This window comes from Scyliorhinus torazame, chromosome 8 (genome assembly GCF_047496885.1).
Source record: "Scyliorhinus torazame isolate Kashiwa2021f chromosome 8, sScyTor2.1, whole genome shotgun sequence".
Taxonomy (NCBI): Eukaryota; Metazoa; Chordata; class Chondrichthyes; order Carcharhiniformes; family Scyliorhinidae; genus Scyliorhinus; species Scyliorhinus torazame.
The window spans coordinates 142,388,341-142,406,931 of NC_092714.1; the positions used below are offsets into that span (position 1 = coordinate 142,388,341).

General features: G+C 45.9%; 1 protein-coding gene across 8 annotated transcripts in view; it reads right to left on the bottom strand.

The window, feature by feature from the left end:
* The window catches only part of lrch1 (leucine-rich repeats and calponin homology (CH) domain containing 1), a 247,196-nt gene that overhangs the window by 47,730 nt on the left and 180,875 nt on the right, over positions 1-18,591 (bottom strand). For 5 of the 8 annotated variants that reach the window (XR_011948722.1, XR_011948725.1, XM_072514278.1 and 2 more), the window contains exons 12-16: positions 17,759-17,857; positions 15,758-15,806; positions 13,969-14,010; positions 11,680-11,796; positions 9,998-10,039 (exon numbers count right to left, since the gene is read on the bottom strand). Coding sequence is in view for 3 of the 8 variants with exons in the window: in XM_072514278.1 (XP_072370379.1) it covers positions 9,998-10,039; positions 11,680-11,796; positions 13,969-14,010; positions 15,758-15,806; positions 17,759-17,857 (349 nt within the window). In the remaining 5 variants the exon portion in view is untranslated. The remainder of the gene's footprint in view (positions 1-9,997; positions 10,040-11,679; positions 11,797-13,968; positions 14,011-15,757; positions 15,807-17,758; positions 17,858-18,591) is intronic. The other 3 variants (XR_011948724.1, XR_011948723.1, XR_011948726.1) reach the window with 3 other exon arrangements.

The window sequence follows — 18,591 nt, forward strand, 5'->3', positions numbered from 1 at the left end:
CGGTGTTGTACCGAAGGAAGATACGGTTTGGGGTGTTGCACCCGGCGAAACTGTGGGTCACTTCCGAAGGCCAGGAGGACTATTTTGAAACGCCAGAAGAGGCCACTGCTTTTATAAGAGACCATAAACTGGGGGAGAACTGAGAGGTGGTGTAGGATGGAGGGGGCTGTATCTGCAAAGGTTGGATGTTATGGCTATATTGTGTGTTGCCAGACGGTGGGGGTGGGGTTTCTTTGGGGAGTTATAAGTCTGTAACGGGGTCACCACCCCACCCCTCCAACGACTGTGATGTTTTTCTTTTGGAGAGGGCGATTTGCGTTTTCTAGTTTTTTCTTTATGGGTAAGCGGTGTGTATGGTGGGTCTGACGGCTGAGGGGCATTCAGGTGGGTAGGGGGTCCGTTTGGACAGGCTAAGGAGGAACTGGTGGGGGGGGGGGGTGGAGGAGTGTGAAGGGAGGGCCTTCGAGCGGGAGCAGCCATGCTGGCAGGTAATGCTGGTGAACCAGGGGGGGATGGGGGGGGGAGAGAAATTGCAACATGGCAGAGTTGGAGACTGAGCCTGGTCATGGACGGAAAGGGGGGCCATCTTGGATGAGCCCGATTTAGGATGGTATTAGAGGAGGCAGAGTTGGAGGGTGGATGATGGCGGAAAGTAGAGGGGAGTGGAGGCGTAAGCCTCTATTAAGAATTGTAATGTGGAACATCCGTGGATTGAACATGCGGATGAAGAAGTCTTGGGTTTTTGCACACCTGAGGAGTTTGATGGCGGTGGCCTTTTTACAGGAAACGCATCTCCAGGTGAAGGATCAGGTTAAGTTGAGGAAGGGATGGGTGGGACAGGTATTTCACACGGGATTTGATTCAAAGTCGTGGAGGTGGCATTTTGTTAGGGCCAAAGAAGTGTGGGACCCGGGGGAAGGTATGTGAAAGTGAGTGGGGTGATGGAGGGGACGCCAGTGGTGCCAGTCGATGGTTATGTTGTGGAATTAGCTGCGGAGACACTAAGTTGGAGGGAATGTTGGTGCTGACACCACTGTGCGGGAACCACAGGTTTAAGCCAGGAGATATGGATGGGATGTATGGGAAGTGGTGGGAGGCGGAGCTAGTGAGGGTGAAGGACTTGTATTTGGAAGGAAAATTTGCGGGTCTGGATAAGGAGCAGGAAAGGGTTGAGTTGCCACGGAGGAATGAATTTAGATACATGTGGGCGAGGGACTTTGCACAAAAGGAGTGGAGGACGTTTCCCAGGTTTCCGGAGTATCCCTATTGGAGCAACTGCTGCTCCCGGATGAGTTGGGAGGGGGTAGGATTGGGCACATATATGGATGGCTGAGGGAGCTGAGGGAAGTGGGGGGCGCAAGTGGTGAGGATCAAGAACAAATGGGAAGAGGAGTTGTTGGGGGGGGGGCAAATAGGCTGGGGACTGTGGTGTAAGGCGACGCATAGGGTGAATTCAACCTCCTCCTGCGTGAGTTGAGCTTGATTTAGTTCAAGGTGGTGCATGAGGGCAGCACGGTAGCCTTGTGGATAGCACAATTGCTTCACAGCTCCAGGGTCCCAGGTTCGATTCCAGCTTGGGTCACTGTCTGTGCGGAGTCTGCACATCCTCCCCGTGTGTGCGTGGGTTTCCTCCGGGTGCTCCGGTTTCCTCCCACAGTCCAAAGATGTGCAGGTTAGGTGGATTGGCCATGATAAATTGCCCTTAGTGTCCAAAATTGCCCTTAGTGTTGGGTGGGGTTACTGGGTTATGGGGTTACTGGGTTATGGGGATAGGGTGGCGGTGTTGACCTTGGGTAGGGTGCTCTTTCCAAGAGCCGGTGCAGACTCGATGGGCCGAATGGCCTCCTTCTGCACTGTAAATTCTATGATATGGCCCGGGCGAGGATAAGTGGGTTCCTTCAAGGGGTGACCGAAGAGTGCGAGAAGTGTGGGTGGGGACGGCGAATCATGTGCAAATGTTCTGGGGTTGCGAGAAACTAGTGTTACTGGAGCGGTGTTTTGGACAGTCTTTAAATTGTGATGGTGGAGGTCAGGCCGGACCCAATGGTGCCAATCTTTTGGATATAGGAAATGCCTGAGCTGATGGCGGGAAAAGGGGGCCGATGTTGCGGACTTCGCCTCTCTAATTGCCCGACAAAGGATCTTGCTAAATTGGAGGTCGGATACGCCGCGAGGGTGGCAGCCTGGCTGAGACCTGTATGACTTTCTTTGGTTGGAAAAGAGTAAATTTGAGTTGAGGGGGATCTGCAGAGGGCTTCGAGACACAGTGGGGGATGTTCATGACAATGTTTGAGGAACTGTTCGTCGCTACGGGTGGGAGGAGTGGGAGAGTATGGGGTAAAAGGGAAAAAATTGGACAAACGGTGGACTGTGAGGTTGTGAATTGTGTTGTAAATGTGACTAGTTTTTTTGCACATGTTTGGAATAAAATACATTAAAAAAACAATGTTACATTGTCGATGGTAATTTATGTCTTTAAATCACTTAATTTAAAATAAATACAGGAAAGGAAATTTCAGCAATATAATCTCAAGAGATCACACTCCTAATTTTGATCACATCGGAGACGGTCATTTGCACCAATTCTCAGCTGGACATTCCTATGGGAGCTGAGATTTTATCCATCTTATCAAAAAGAAACTAGTCCATTTCTCATTACAGACAGGGTTGGAGACTAGGAGGATAATTGAACCAGGACATGGCGGTGTATTCTAGGTCCAATTTTAAAGTCATCGATTGTCATTTTGATATTTTTAGTATAAATTTGTACATCTTAGTTTATTATGGGAGCTGGCGATGTCACATCACTGAAATCATAGTCTCCATAGTTGGAATTACACAAGTTTATGAAAGCTGTTTTTCAGTAAATGTAACATAGGAACTTATAAGGGACAGGGTTGACAGGAAGTGCAATTAGATGTTAAGATTTTTAATAATTTAGTTATTGAAAATAACTGGAAGCAAAATGTCCAAAATCCTTTATTAAACAATTCAATGCATTTTAGCATTACATGCAATAAAGTCCATTGGTTGTGTTGTTTGGGCTCCACTACAATACTGTTGTATGTGAACAGCTCTTAGTGAAGGTTATCTCATAATATAATCTCTTCCATTAGATGTTGAAAACCATCACTAGAAAGCTGTGAATGTTGAAGGCTGATACTCATATAATGAACGATTAATCTATGGCCTTCTGTGCGTGTCTATTGCAGGTCAAAATTATCTGTGCTTTCCTAAGGAAAATATGTTTTTTGAAGCCAGTGTGATTTCTGTTCCCGGTTTTGTTCTCTATCTATGCCTGACGTAGCTCAGGATGCCCACCGCACGGACTTCCGGGTGCGGCGATGACCAGCTGAGTCGCACGTTTCGGCAGCTCCCGGTGAAACGGACTTTTGGGCTCTTGATAGGAGCCCCAACGGCAATTTTGACGGCTAAAAACACTGTGTGGTAAACCAGAAGGGAATCCCCCCTGGATACGGATGGAAAAAGGAGGAGAAAGTGGCCGGATTGCAGTGGATCCTTTAGAACAGCAGCAAGGAAGGCAAGCAAAAACCAAGATGGCGTCGGAAGGTGGCAGTTTAACATGGGGCCCTGAACAACAAGAGTTCTTGAAATGCTGTGTGGAAGAGATCAAAAAGGAAATGAAGAAAGAGCTGTTGGCCCCGATACTACAGGCGATCGAAGGGCTAAAGGAGGAACAAAAGACCCAGGAGCGGGAGCTTCGGGTCGTGAAGGCAAAGGCAGCCGAGAATGAGGACGACATACAGGGCCTGGTGGTGAAGACGGAGACGCCGGAGGCACATCAGAAACGATGTGTGGAAAGGTTGGAGGCACTGGAAAACAACGCAAGGAGGAACAACCTGAGGATTCTTGGTCTTCCTGAAGGTGTGGAGGGAGCGGACGTCGGGGCATATGTGAGCACGATGCTGCACTCGTTAATGGGAGCGGAGGCCCCGGCGGGTCCGTTGGAGGTGGAGGGAGCATACCGAGTGATGGCGCGAGGACCGAGAGCAGGAGAAATTCCCAGAGCCATAGTGGTGAGATTCCTCCGTTTTAAGGATAGAGAAATGGTCCTTAGATGGGCGAAGAAAACTCGGAGCAGTAAATGGGAGAACGCGGTGATCCGCGTTTATCAAGACTGGAGTGCGGAGGTGGCGAGAAGGAGGGCGAGCTTTAATCGGGCCAAGGCGGTGCTTCATAAAAAGAAGATAAAATTTGGAATGCTGCAACCGGCAAGACTGTGGGTCACATATCGAGGGAGGCACCACTACTTTGAGACGGCGGATGAAGCGTGGACTTTTATTGTGGAAGAAATACTGGAATGAGTGGGTTATTAAAAAGAACGTTTGAACAAAGTGGTGGGGCGAATGTGGGGGGCAAAGAGGGGGGTTAAAAAGGGGGGAAAGAGGAGTTTTATGTACTAATCCTGCGATGTGGTAACTTTTCTCTCTCCCACAGGTGGTGATGGGGGGAGGAGGGGAGGTGGAGGAGATGGGGCGTTGGCCATTGGGGGCGGGGCCAAGGGAGAAGCGCGGGCTTGGTTCCCGCGCTATGATAATCATGGCGGGAATAGAGAAGCAGGAAGGAGGGGGCGTCGCACGGTGCGAGCCGAGGTCACGGGGGGAAGCCGAGGTCAGCCAGAGTTTGCTGACTTCTGGGAGCAACATGGGGGGAGTAATTACGCTAGCGGGGGGAATGTGGGGAGAGGGGGGAGCTGGTATGGGGGAGGATGGGCGGGGGGGGCACCGCCTGGGGGAGATACAGCTGCGTGGGAACCGGGTGAGGAGCTGGAAAAAGGTGATGGCTAATCGACAAAGGGGGGGGGTAGGAAGCCCCCCAACTCGGCTGATCACGTGGAACGTGAGAGGGCTGAACGGGCCGATAAAGAGGGCACAGGTACTCGCACACCTTAAGAAACTTAAGGCAGATGTGGTTATGTTACAGGAAACGCACCTGAAACTGATAGACCAGGTTAGGCTACGCAAAGGATGGGTGGGGCAGGTGTTCCATTCGGGGCTAGATGCGAAAAACAGGGGGGTGGCTATATTAGTGGGGAAGCGGGTAATGTTCGAGGCAAAGATTATAGTGGCGGATAACGGGGGCAGATACGTGATGGTGAGTGGCAAACTACAGGGGGAGACGGTGGTTTTGGTAAACGTATATGCCCCGAACTGGGATGATGCCAATTTTATGAGGCGGATGCTAGGACGCATTCCGGACCTAGAGATGGGAAAGCTGATAATGGGAGGAGATTTTAATACGGTGTTGGAACCAGGGCTGGATAGGTCGAAGTCCAGGACTGGAAGGAGGCCGGCAGCAGCCAAGGTACTTAAAGATTTTATGGAGCAGATGGGAGGTGTAGACCCGTGGAGATTTAGCAGACCTAGGAGTAAGGAGTTCTCGTTTTTCTCCTATGTCCATAAAGTCTACTCGCGAATAGACTTTTTTGTGCTGGGTAGGGCATTGATCCCGAAGGTAAGGGGAACGGAGTATACGGCTATAGCCATTTCGGATCACGCTCCACACTGGGTGGACTTGGAGATAGGGGAGGAAACAGGAGGGCGCCCACCCTGGAGAATGGACATGGGACTAATGGCAGATGAAGGGGTGTGTCTAAGGGTGAGGGGGTGCATTGAAAAGTACTTGGAACTCAATGATAATGGGGAGGTCCAGGTGGGAGTGGCCTGGGAGGCGCTGAAGGCAGTGGTTAGAGGGGAGCTGATATCAATAAGGGCACAGAAAGGGAAGCAGGAGAGTAAGGAACGGGAGCGGTTGCTGCAAGAACTTTTGAGGGTGGACAGACAATATGCGGAAGCACCGGAGGAGGGACTGTACAGGGAAAGGCAAAGGCTACATGTAGAATTTGACTTGCTGACTACGGGCACTGCAGAGGCACAATGGAGGAAGGCACAGGGTGTACAGTACGAATATGGGGAGAAGGCGAGAAGGTTGCTGGCACACCAATTGAGGAAAAGGGGAGCAGCGAGGGAAATAGGGGGAGTGAGGGATGAGGAAGGAGAGATGGACCGGGGAGCGGAGAGAGTGAATGGAGTGTTCAAGACATTTTATAAAAAATTATATGAAGCTCAACCCCCGGATGGGAGGGAGAGAATGATGGGCTTCTTGGATCGGCTGGAATTTCCCAAGGTGGAAGAGCAGGAAAGGGTGGCACTGGGAGCACAGATCGAGGTAGAAGAAGTGGTGAAAGGAATTAGGAGCATGCAGGCGGGAAAGGCCCCGGGACCGGATGGATTCCCAGTCGAATTCTATAGAAAATATGTGGACTTGCTCGCCCCGGTACTGACGAGGACCTTTAATGAGGCAAAGGAAAGGGGACAACTGCCCCCGACTATGTCTGAAGCAACGATATCGCTTCTCTTAAAGGAGGAAAAGGACCCGCTACAATGCGGGTCCTATAGACCTATTTCCCTCCTAAATGTAGATGCCAAGATCCTGGCCAAGGTAATGGCAATGAGAATAGAGGAATGTGTCCCGGGGGTGGTCCACGAGGACCAAACTGGGTTTGTGAAGGGGAGACAACTGAACACGAATATACGGAGGTTGTTAGGGGTAATGATGATGGCCCCACCAGAGGGAGAAACGGAGATAGTAGTGGCGATGGATGCCGAGAAAGCATTTGATAGAGTGGAGTGGGATTATTTGTGGGAGGTGTTGAGGAGATTTGGTTTTGGAGAGGGGTATGTTAGATGGGTGCAGCTGTTGTATAGGGCCCCAGTGGCGAGCGTGGTCACGAATGGACGGGGATCTGCATATTTTCGGCTCCATAGAGGGACAAGGCAGGGATGCCCTCTGTCCCCATTATTGTTTGCACTGGCGATTGAGCCCCTGGCGATAGCATTGAGGGGTTCCAAGAAGTGGAGGGGAGTACTTAGGGGAGGAGAAGAACACCGGGTATCTTTGTATGCGGACGATTTGCTACTATACGTGGCAGACCCGGCGGAGGGGATGCCAGAAATAATGCGGATACTTGGGGAGTTTGGGGATTTTTCAGGGTATAAATTGAACATGGGGAAAAGTGAGTTGTTTGTGGTGCATCCAGGGGAGCAGAGTAGAGAAATAGAGGACCTACCGTTGAGGAAGGTAACAAGGGACTTTCGTTACCTGGGGATCCAGATAGCTAAGAGTTGGGGCACATTGCATAGGTTAAATTTAACGCGGTTGGTGGAACAGATGGAGGAGGATTTCAAGAGATGGGATATGGTATCCCTGTCACTGGCAGGGAGGGTGCAGGCGGTTAAGATGGTGGTCCTCCCGAGATTCCTCTTTGTGTTTCAGTGCCTCCCGGTGGTGATCACGAAGGCTTTTTTTAAAAGGATTGAAAAGAGCATCATGGGTTTTGTGTGGGCCGGGAAGACCCCGAGAGTGAGGAAGGGATTCTTACAGCGTAGCAGGGATAGGGGGGGGCTGGCACTACCGAGCCTAAGTGAGTATTATTGGGCCGCTAATATTTCAATGGTGAGTAAGTGGATGGGAGAGGAGGAGGGAGCGGCGTGGAAGAGATTAGAGAGGGCGTCCTGTAGGGGGACTAGCCTACAGACTATGGTGACAGCCCCATTGCCGTTCTCACCGAGGAACTACACCACAAGCCCGGTGGTGGTGGCTACACTGAAGATTTGAGGACAGTGGAGACGGCATAGGGGAAAGACTGGAGCCTTGGGGGGGTCCCCGATAAGAAACAATCATAGGTTTGCCCCGGGGGGAATGGATGGGGGATATGGAATGTGGCAAAGAGCAGGAATAACGCAACTGAAAGATCTGTTTGTGGATGGGAAGTTCGCGAGTCTGGGAGCGCTGACCGAGAAATATGGGTTGCCCCAAGGGAATGCATTCAGGTATATGCAACTGAGGGCTTTTGCGAGGCAACAGGTGAGGGAATTCCCGCAGCTCCCGACACAAGAGGTGCAGGACAGAGTGATCTCAAAGACATGGGTGGGGGATGGTAAGGTGTCAGATATATATAGGGAAATGAGGGACGAAGGGGAGACTATGGTAGATGAACTAAAAGGGAAATGGGAAGAAGAGCTGGGGGAGGAGATCGAGGAGGGGCTGTGGGCAGATGCCCTAAGCAGGGTAAACTCGTCGTCCTCGTGTGCCAGGCTAAGCCTGATTCAGTTTAAGGTATTACACAGGGCGCATATGACTGGAGCACGGCTCAGTAAATTTTTTGGGGTGGAGGATAGGTGTGCGAGGTGCTCGAGAAGCCCAGCGAATCATACCCATATGTTTTGGTCATGCCCGGCACTACAGGGGTTTTGGATGGGGGTGACAAAGGTGCTTTCAAAAGTAGTAGGAGTCCGGGTCGAACCAAGCTGGGGGGTTGGCTATATTTGGGGTTGCACAAGAGCCGGGAGTGCAGGAGGCGAGAGAGGCCGATGTTTTGGCCTTTGCGTCCCTAGTAGCCCGGCGCAGGATATTGCTAATGTGGAAAGAAGCCAAGCCCCCGGGGGTGGAGACCTGGATAAATGACATGGCGGGGTTTATAAAGCTAGAGCGGATTAAGTTCGTCCTAAGGGGGTCGGCTCAAGGGTTCACCAGGCGGTGGCAACCGTTCGTCGAATACCTCGCAGAAAGATAGGCGGAATGGAAAAAAGAAGGCAGCAGCAGCAGCCCAGGATCGGGGGGGGGGGGGGGGGGGGGAAGAGAGAGAGAGAGAGAGAGAGAGGGGGGCGGAGGAGGAACCAGAAGGACTCTCAGGGTTGTTAATATATACTGTATAGTATGTATAGGTCGTTGCTACAGATAATTAAATATTGGACTGTTAAATTATATTTTTGGAGAGTGTTACTTGTGACAAGGCAGTTGCCAATTAGGGCTAGTTTTCATTTTTGTTATTTATTATTTATTCATTTTTTGTTTATAAAATAGGTCATTGTTATTTGTGTTGTTATAATATTGTGTAAAGGATGCACAATGTACTGTGTTGGTTGACCAAAAATTTTCAATAAAATATTTAATTAAAAAAAAGGATGCCCACCGCACTCTCCTCCCCCACCACCACCCTACACACTTTCATTCAGCATCTCTCATTCAACAGATAATTAAAAAGTGCGACAGTGATTTATGGCTTTTCTATTTTGAAACAGTTTGCATATTGTACAAGTCTAGTTACTGCACTTCAGGGTCTCATTGTATCATACAAACACACAAAATAGGAGCACAAGGCGGCCATTCTGCCCCTTGAGCACCTGCTCCTTTTGTTTCTTTTAAACGCACCAGACCCAAGTAGTCTTGGGTTGCCACACATTGAGCTTGTGACTGATCCTCCAATAGCGTAAAAAGGTAGCAAGAAACCCACATTGTGCAAGAAGCCCCAACAGAGCAGTAATAACGAAACCTAGACATACAGGCAGCATGGTAGCACAGTGGTTAGCACTGTTGCTTCACAGCGCCAGGGTTCCAGGTTCGATTCCCGGCCTAGGTCACTGCCTGCGTGGAGTTTCATCCCACAGGTCCCAAAAGACGAGCTTGTTAGGTGAATTGGGCATTCTGAATTCTCCCTTAGTGTACCCGAACAGGCGCCGGAGTATGGCGACTAGGGGATTTTCACAGTAACATCAGTGATATTATAAGCCTAATTGTGACACTAATAAAGATTATTATTACTAAACGGTACAAGGTATGAATCTGGTATAGATCTTGATTCATAGGAGATTTGGTCTGCTTATAAAACGACGATTGCTTAGGTAGAAGGTAAAACAATATTCCCGGGAAATGAGCAAACTGTAACAGCTACCTCAATCAAACAAACTCAGACTAGAGTCACAATGCAGAGGCTGCTGATATACATAACGCCATTTTCCCGGAAGGATGTGATGAGGATGGTTGCTTAAATACATTTTAAAAAATATTTCACCCAAGTCATTTTATACTGTTGCTCTATTGCTCCAGATTTGGTTCTGAGCTTCCCCAGGACGTATGCATACTTTAAACAGGAGGGAATTAACCTTTGACACGGACATTCCCTTATGACACTTACCTCAGTTTGAGAATCATTCCTCTCCAGGCTCTCATTCGTATTCTGGGGGATTTCAATGCATGTTTAAAAAAGCAGAACATTTAGAACATTCAACCGAAAAAATAACAAATCACCAAATTATCTTGCATTGAGGACACGTAAAAGACAAAATCAAATTTAAGGAAATACAGATAGCTAAAAAGTAAACAATGAAAAAAGAAACATTTGCCTTAAATATTTTTCTCTCAAGACAAACAGGATTCCTCAGCAATGGAGACACAGTCACAGAATAAAGGGACAGATCATTTTGGACTGAGATGAGAAATTTCTTCACTCAAAGGGCTATGAATCTTTGGAATACTCCATTCCAGAGGGTTGCGGATGCTCCATCGTTGAATATATTTGAGGTTGAGATTGACATATTTTTGGTGTTTGATTTTCGCCGAGTCAGGATGATTTGGGAGACTTTTAAAGATGGAGAACTGGCCCCGATTTCCGACCCAAATCCAGGGGTTTCTGATTTTCAGGAGTGCTTTCTTAGGGTGGGAATGGTTCTGGACACCCTCCCTCACTCCAGACTTGGACTGCTCCATTGAGGGAATAAGCATGTCCTCATCTTCCACAATTTTCACAGAGTCAGGCCAGCTTTTGAAAGAGCCGTGGTTCATGGCACCTCAGGTGTCGTGAATCATAGACTACATGAGGGAACCTTTTGAAAGGCAATGTTTTCTTTGGGGCTCAGTTGTTTCAACAATCTAATGAACTTCTGTCCTCTCAGCCAAGTCCCATTATATTCTTGGCTGAGAGCCCAGACATTTGTTACAGTACAAAATCAATAACCATTTCAGATACAACAGCAGTAAGCAGGTCATTTGACCTGGGCAATAAATATAGGACTGGAGAACAGAAGTGTTACTTTAACAAGTTTCAAGCAAAGTTAGAGAGGGTAGTCCCTTTGTGGATCAGCCTCTTGGCAAAGGTTTAGAATCATAGAATCCCTAACAGTTCAGAAGGCCATTTAGCCCAAAATGTCTGCACCAACCCCTCGAAAGAGCATGCTACCTAGGCCCAATCCCCCACCCTATCCCCGTAACCCCACCCAACCTTTGGACACTTAGTGGCAATTTAGTATGGCCAATCCGTCTAACCTGCACATCCTTGGGCTGTCGGTGGAAACCCACACAGACACAGGGAGAATGTGCAAACTTAGCAATGTCACTCGAGGTCGGAATCAAACCTGGGTCCCTGGCACTGTGAGGCAGCAGTGCTAACAACTGTGCCACCGTGTTGTCTTTTAGTGTCAGCTGACAAGCTGAATTTGATTTAAGCTGAGGAAATGATTAACATACATGGGTAGTAACAATGGTGGTAGTGGCAGAAGGACAGTGTGATGGGCATCCTAAGCTGCGTCAGGCATAGATGGAGAACAAAACCGGGAACAAAAAACACGCTGGCTTTAAAAAACATATTTTTCTTTAGGAAAGCACAGATCATTTTGACCTGCAGTAGACACGCACACAAGGCCATAGCTTGAGTACTCTGGAATTGAGATATGGGGAATAGGACTTCAACACATGGGTTTGATGTGTTGGGATTATCCATACATGGGCACGAGATGAATGGGCCTGATGGGTTCAATGACCTTTTCTCAAGTTTTTATATGAAACTTTCAATCACATATAGGCATCAAATGACTATAGCACCTGCTTAGACTTCTGCCATTCCAAGCGGTGAGATGCCACCCCAGCTTCATGCCTTGCTCTCTCCAGCATGATTTCACGTTTCCTCTGAAACTCTAGCTCCAAGGTGGAGCTTTCCGTCTGTAATAAAAGAGAATACTCACCATTAAAACAGATTTTAATCTTATGAATATATTGTTCAACTTCAAAGGGTCAAATGGTCTTCTAGCCCGCTAGCCCAGAACAATAAAACATGAGCCTCCTCTCCTAGCTGGCTGCTTTCTCCTTAGGTATTTTCAGTTCATTCCTTGGGAGTGACTTGGCTAGTACACCAAACTGCAATTATTTGACAACCTCACTTGGCAATTGGGTTGCATGAGAAAAACCTAAATTATACTGGTGCAATAAAGAGACTTAATGTTTGAGACTTAAATCAGACCGGTGAGCTTGTGATCCATGAAATGGAAAACTGTTCTTTAGAACTATCTATCTATAATGGATACAGAATTTCACAAATAAATCTCAATTTAAATAATTTACACATTAATACTTGCATGGACAGTTGTGCTGAGAAAATCATTTCCCTGCACACAACCAGGGAGATTTCAAAGAGACATCAGCAAACTGAAAATCTGATCAACTGCAGAACCGAATCACCAACATAATCTACAGCCTAATGTACAAATCTAGAAAAATTCCATACGCAACATTTTACAATACAACCTCTCAGTTAGTCAAGATCAAGTGCAGTTTTCAGATAAAGGGGAGGTATAACTGGACCAGGATGTGATGATACATCTCATTCCAATTTTAATGCTATACATTCTGTCTTTATTTTTAAACCAACATTATATGGAAATCGCAGAGATAAACTCATCACCCTGTAGTCAAAGCTGTCCCACCTTGAGCAGAAAGTTGACAGATGTAACATGTTAGCGCAGACAGGAGCATAGTGGCAATGTCACTGGACTAGTCATCTGGAGGACCAGCCTAATGCTCTTGGGACATGGGTTCAAGTCCTACCATGGCAGCTGGTGGAATTTCAATCCAATGAATAAATCTGGAATTGAAAGTTAGTCGCAGTAATGGTGACCATGAAAACCCATCTGGTTCACTCATGTCCTTTCGGGAAAGAAACCTGCCGTCCTTACCTGGTCTGGCCTACATGTGACTCCAGATCAACAGTAACGTGGTTGACTCTTAACTGCCCTCTGAAATGGCCTCTCAGGTCATTCAGTCCCAGGGCAATTAGGGATAGGCAAAAAAGTTGTCTTTATCAGTGACACCAAATTCCATGAAAGAATAAATAAAATAGACATATGATTTTTAAAATAAGATGGGTAGGTGGTACTGATAATTCTTTATCCACCAGTACCTTGTGACTCAATAGCTGACCATTTCAAAGTCACATATAGTATCCAGAGCAATAGTGTGTACATCACCTGCTACATAACATAGTGTTTTCAACCAAACACACAAAATACACTGGTCATGAAGCAATACATTTTCTTTTAAAACTATTTATAGACTTGGCTTTAGCAGTGGGTTGTGGCAGAAAACTCCACATATAATCAAAGTAACCTCATTGTTAATTCTTTGTCATAAATTTCTGCCCACTTGATATCGTAAAGAGAATAGCCTTCAACTATAAAAAGATAGAAATAATTTTAATGGCAACACTGTACCGTTGTCTAACATACTTGCATCCCCTCTCCCTGTTAATAAATGTATTGAATATACAGTGCCATTAAATAGCAGTGCGAAGTCTTACAACACCAGGTTAAAGTACAACAGGTTTGTTTCGATGTCACTAGCTTTCGGAGCGCTGTTCCTTCCTCAGGTGAATTGGGCATTCTGAATTCTCCCTTAGTGTACCCGAACAGGCGCCGGAGTATGGCGACTAGGGGATTTTCACAGTAACTTCAGTGATATTATAAGCCTAATTGTGACTTGCACCCGAGGATTCACCTGAGGAAGGAGCAGCGCTCCGAAAGCTAGTGACATCGAAACAAACCTGTTGGACTTTAACCTGGTGTTGTAAGACTTCGTACTGTGCTCACCCCAGTCCAACGCCGGCATCTCCACATCATTAAATAGCAGAGAAGTGTTAAACGATCATATGATATAATTCACAATTTCTATCCTTCTGAAGCTCACAAGGGATGCAATTGGAGAGAAAGGTTTTTAACATTCTATTTTGCACCTACTTCCATACTGTGGTAATAGTTCCCTTTAGAAAAGGTTAGTAATATGGAGAAACAGATGAATCAAAGTTAACGAGGTTAGAAATTGTTACTGAATAGAATGAATGACCTCAGATGAAGAATCCTCATCTACACAAAATGGAGCAAGAGCCTAAAAATGAGAACAGAAGAAAGCTGCTTTAGCATGAAAATTAAATTCCACATTACAATGTACTCATTCACAGTGAAGATAAATCCATAATTACAGTACATCACTGACATCAATTAGATTTATAATTATTGCAATATGTAGTTGAACAAAAACATAATGCACTGTTTGAATGCACATTCTCACTTTCATCTCTATACCCAGTACCTGTACTGAAGTGGATGACATTTTAATTATTAACTCTCCAAAACATCCCTTATTAATTTTCCTCCTTTTCTGGAGGCATTAGCCCCGTCTCAATTATGGTTCCATGTAAACATATTCAAAAGAGTAGAACATTCAACCCTTCCAGCCTGTCCTGCCATTCATGACCAATCTTAATCCTTTGATCCAAATCCGCCTTGGTTATATAGCCCTTAATAGTTGATGTGTTATGTACTCTAGGATAACACAGGCTGCAACTTGATGCAGCTTTGACCAAAAGATACTCCAGACTTTGAAGTAAGTTCAATGTGATTTATTGAACCATTAGCACAGTTACCTATGAGTTCGACTCTCCTGCTAATCTTGCTGTAGTAACTCAGTCTAACTAACCAGTCTGCTCTAAGCCAAGTGGTGGGTGTGATGCTACTGATCTGCCCCTGTCCTTCGCTCTGAGTGTCGCCTGTGGAAAGAGAAAGAGCATGTGTGCTCTGTCCTTTTAGAACAAAGAACAATCTCATCTTATTTTAAAAATCATATGTCTGTATTTTATACGGGTTGTGTAATGCCCCCTTGTGATAGTGTCATCTCTGGGTGTCTTGACTGCCCATTGGTTGTGTCCTATTCTGTGTGTTCATTAGCTGTATGTCTGCATGTCGTGACATCTCCGGTGCTCCCTCTAGTGTTTACTTAGTTGTAGTGTATTTACACTAACCCCTTGTGTATGTACAGTGATGCATATCACCACAATAGTTACCTCACAAAAATCTATCAATCAGTTTTTACATTTTCAACTGATCCCCAGCCTCAAAAGCATTTTTGGCAGAGAGAGAGTTGCAGACTCCCCTTACCATGTGTGTGGTAAGTGCTTATTGACATCACCTAGGAGCAGCCTTGCTCCTATTTTAATTTTATGGCTTCCTTGTTCTCGACAACAGCACCAGAGGAAATAGTTATTTCCCAGCTACACCAAAAATCCTGTATTCTCTTTAAACGCCTCACTAAGATTAATCTCTAATCTTCTGTACGCAAGGGAATAAATACAAATCTATTCTATTCAAGCTGTCCTCGTCATATATCCCTTATAGTTCCTTTAACACCAATCACCCAAGTGGTCAATAATGATTTTAACAGCAACTTCGTAACAGACTATTCTACTGCACTAGGCATCCAGCTGTACCAGGTTCTGCCCACAATTCCAGATCGCAAGGCTCGACAACATGTTCGAGCTGGTGTACTAGATGATTTTCCCTTCCTAAGCCAGGTAAACTAATGCCAACAGTCAGGAGCCCTACAGCCATCAATACCAAGATTCACAAACTCATCCGAGACCAGGAACCTTTCCCAGTAATTACAGCTCAGCTTCTCAATGGGGAAGCTGACTGAGCCAGCACAGCAGGACAAAGGCTTTGACTGGTATATGTACTGTTAAATTATTCCAGTCCTGCTTGTACAATTTTGCTGTTATTGCTCCCTGTTCTTTCTGAATGTTACAAACTTATGAATGCCTTTTATCCATCAACAGATATCTTACATTCTTTTTCCTCACCTGGTAACTGGAAAACTTCACCGTGGAATTAATTTTTGGTGTCTGCCCACTGGAATGAATGGAAGAAGAACATTTAGCTATAGTGTCAGCCATGGCTTGTGCGTTACTCGCCAAATAAATAATACGCAGAAGTAAATTGGTAGATAGATGTTACCTTTTAAGAACTTCGAATTAAGGGGCAATTTAGCATGTCCAATCCACCTACCCTGCACATCTTTGGGTTGTGGGGGCGAAACCCACGCAAACACGGAGAGAATGTGCAAACTCCACATGGACAGTGACCCAGAGCCGGGATCGAACCTGGGACCTCGGCGCCGTGAGACTGCTGTGCTAACCCACTGCGCCACCGTGCTGCCCCCACCTTACATAATCATTTATACTTCAAGAAATCGAATCCAGTTCTCACCATATCAGTCGAATCTAAATCGAAAATGAATTCCAGCAGATACAATTTAAAACAAGCCCTAGGTCTTTGCTGGTCTCATATTGGACCCAATCCTGTTGATCGTAAGTGAAGAGTTATACTGAGACACCACCGGTGCACACAGCACCAAAGTTTCATTCGGCTCTGCCTCAGTAGCCAGATGGTCATATCCAGAACAAAAAGCAGAAACTCAAGGGAATAGCGCTACAGTTCAAACTGGATATTTCAAATAATCAACATCAGACACTTGTACAAACACCAGCAAACAAAGCAGGATCTGAATGGAAATGGCCATGACAAAGAATTAGCACTCAAACTTTAAAGATGCCAAATAGCAAATTAAAAGATTAAATCCATGCATATCCCCAATTGAAAAGGGGAGAATATGGTTGGAAGACACTAACTTGGCTGACTGTCATGCTCAAAAGGAGAGAGATCACCTTGCACAGGAATCCTGTAATATGAATCAGGGCCAACAAGATCTCTTGAACTAGTTTTAAACAGCTAATAGGGGTCAGAAATGAATTTTCCAGTTTTGTTTTCTAATTGGCCTTTGTTTTTAATCTGTTTATGTATTGGTCTCTCTCAGGGGATTGCGCAGCCCCAGACAGGCTGGGTAATTTTTTTAATAATAGTCTTTATTGTCACAAATAGGCTTACATTAACACTGCAATGAAGTTACTGTGAAAAGCCCCTAGTCGCCACACTGTGGCGCCTGTTCGGGTACACAGAGGGAGAATTCAGAATGTCCAATTCACCTAACAGCACGTCTTTCAGGACTTGTGGGAGGAAACCGGAGCACCTGGAGGAAACCCACGCAGACACGAGAATGTGCAGACTCCACATAGACAGTGACCCAAGTCGGGAACCGAGCCTGGGAACCTGGAGCTGTGAAGCAACAGAACTACCCACTGTGCTACCATGCTGCCCAATGTCTGTATTCGTAATGTCTGTATTGTGATGAATAAGACATCACAGATGTGAGACAGGCTGGATAGACCAGATTTCTTTTGTTTATCATTTTTGAGAGACCATAAGAACTTTTGACTGTTCTTTTCACTTGGTGAGTTTATTTTTTCCCTTTCCATCTTTAAAGTATTAGATGTGATTTATTTTACTTTGCAATGGAACACTTTGTTTGGGGATCCCAAACTGTCCTGGGTTATTTAGTGAGTGCCCGAGGCACACAGACAAGGAAGGCTCCAGCTTCCATTCCCGAGGCCATGTTGATTTCAGCCACCATCGACACAGTTGGCCTCAATGCCCCTGGGTTGGGCACAAGAAAATCGGCATTGCTGTTTCCAATTGTCACCAGCAGAGGGCAGGATTAGGTTCAGCTGCAGTGTCCTTGCCAGATTACCAGTGCCATGGAAAAAGAGAATTGGTAAGATTATTTGGATGTGAAGAATGGGAAATAGAATGAAATACTGATTAGCACGTGTAAAATTGTCACTGCAAAGAAATAACAAACACCTCCAGGAGAGGCAGGGGAAGATGAAAATACAACAAATAAAAAAAATCTTAGCTGCTTCTGTCATAACAAAAGTTGGTATGCATGAAAATAAAACTGGACTTACTTCACTGCAGATGATTTAAATTCTAAAGGGGCTGCTGTGTCCAATTGCAAAGGATACAGATGCACTTCACTACTACTGTTCAAACAATTCAGGTTCAATCTGAGTGCAAAAAAAGCAAAACATTTAAAATAAATTAAAAGTTGTGTTAGTTCACCACAACAATTTTCACGTTGCTTTAGCACTGCTGCCTCACAGCACTGATGACCCGGGTTCGATCCCGGCCCTGGGTCACTGACCATGTAGAGTTTGCACATTCTCACCCCTACAACCAAAAAAGGTGTGCGGAGTAGGTGAATTGGCCATGCTAAACTGCCCCTTAATTGAAAAAAAAGAATTGGGTACTCAAATACATCCCGCAAAGAATACAAAACCTAAGTAATCTGAAAGCTGTCCTTTTAACACCCAGAAGACTTAACAAACCTTTAAACAGAAACACATCAGGTTAAAGTCACTACTGTTATGAGTTTAAATCACCAGGATCGATTTACAGTCCTTAGATTACAGAGAGATATTCATACACATTCTGGCTGTGACTGCAGCTATCCAGCTCTGAAAACAAAACTAAAACAGACCCTGCCGCCTGCTCAACAATGAAAGTAAAAAGCTGACAGACAGCCCAGCTCCACCCACTCTTTGACATCATTGCAGTGGTAAACACCCATTTCTTAAAGGTACTCTCACCACAGACATTTATACACCCCCATTTATAAACAACCATTTCTTAACGGTACTCTCACATGACAATGGCTCAACCCAAACGGAGAGCATTCTTACCCAGCTCAATACAAACGGAGGACATTCTCACACAGCTCAGTCCAAATGGAGGACATTCT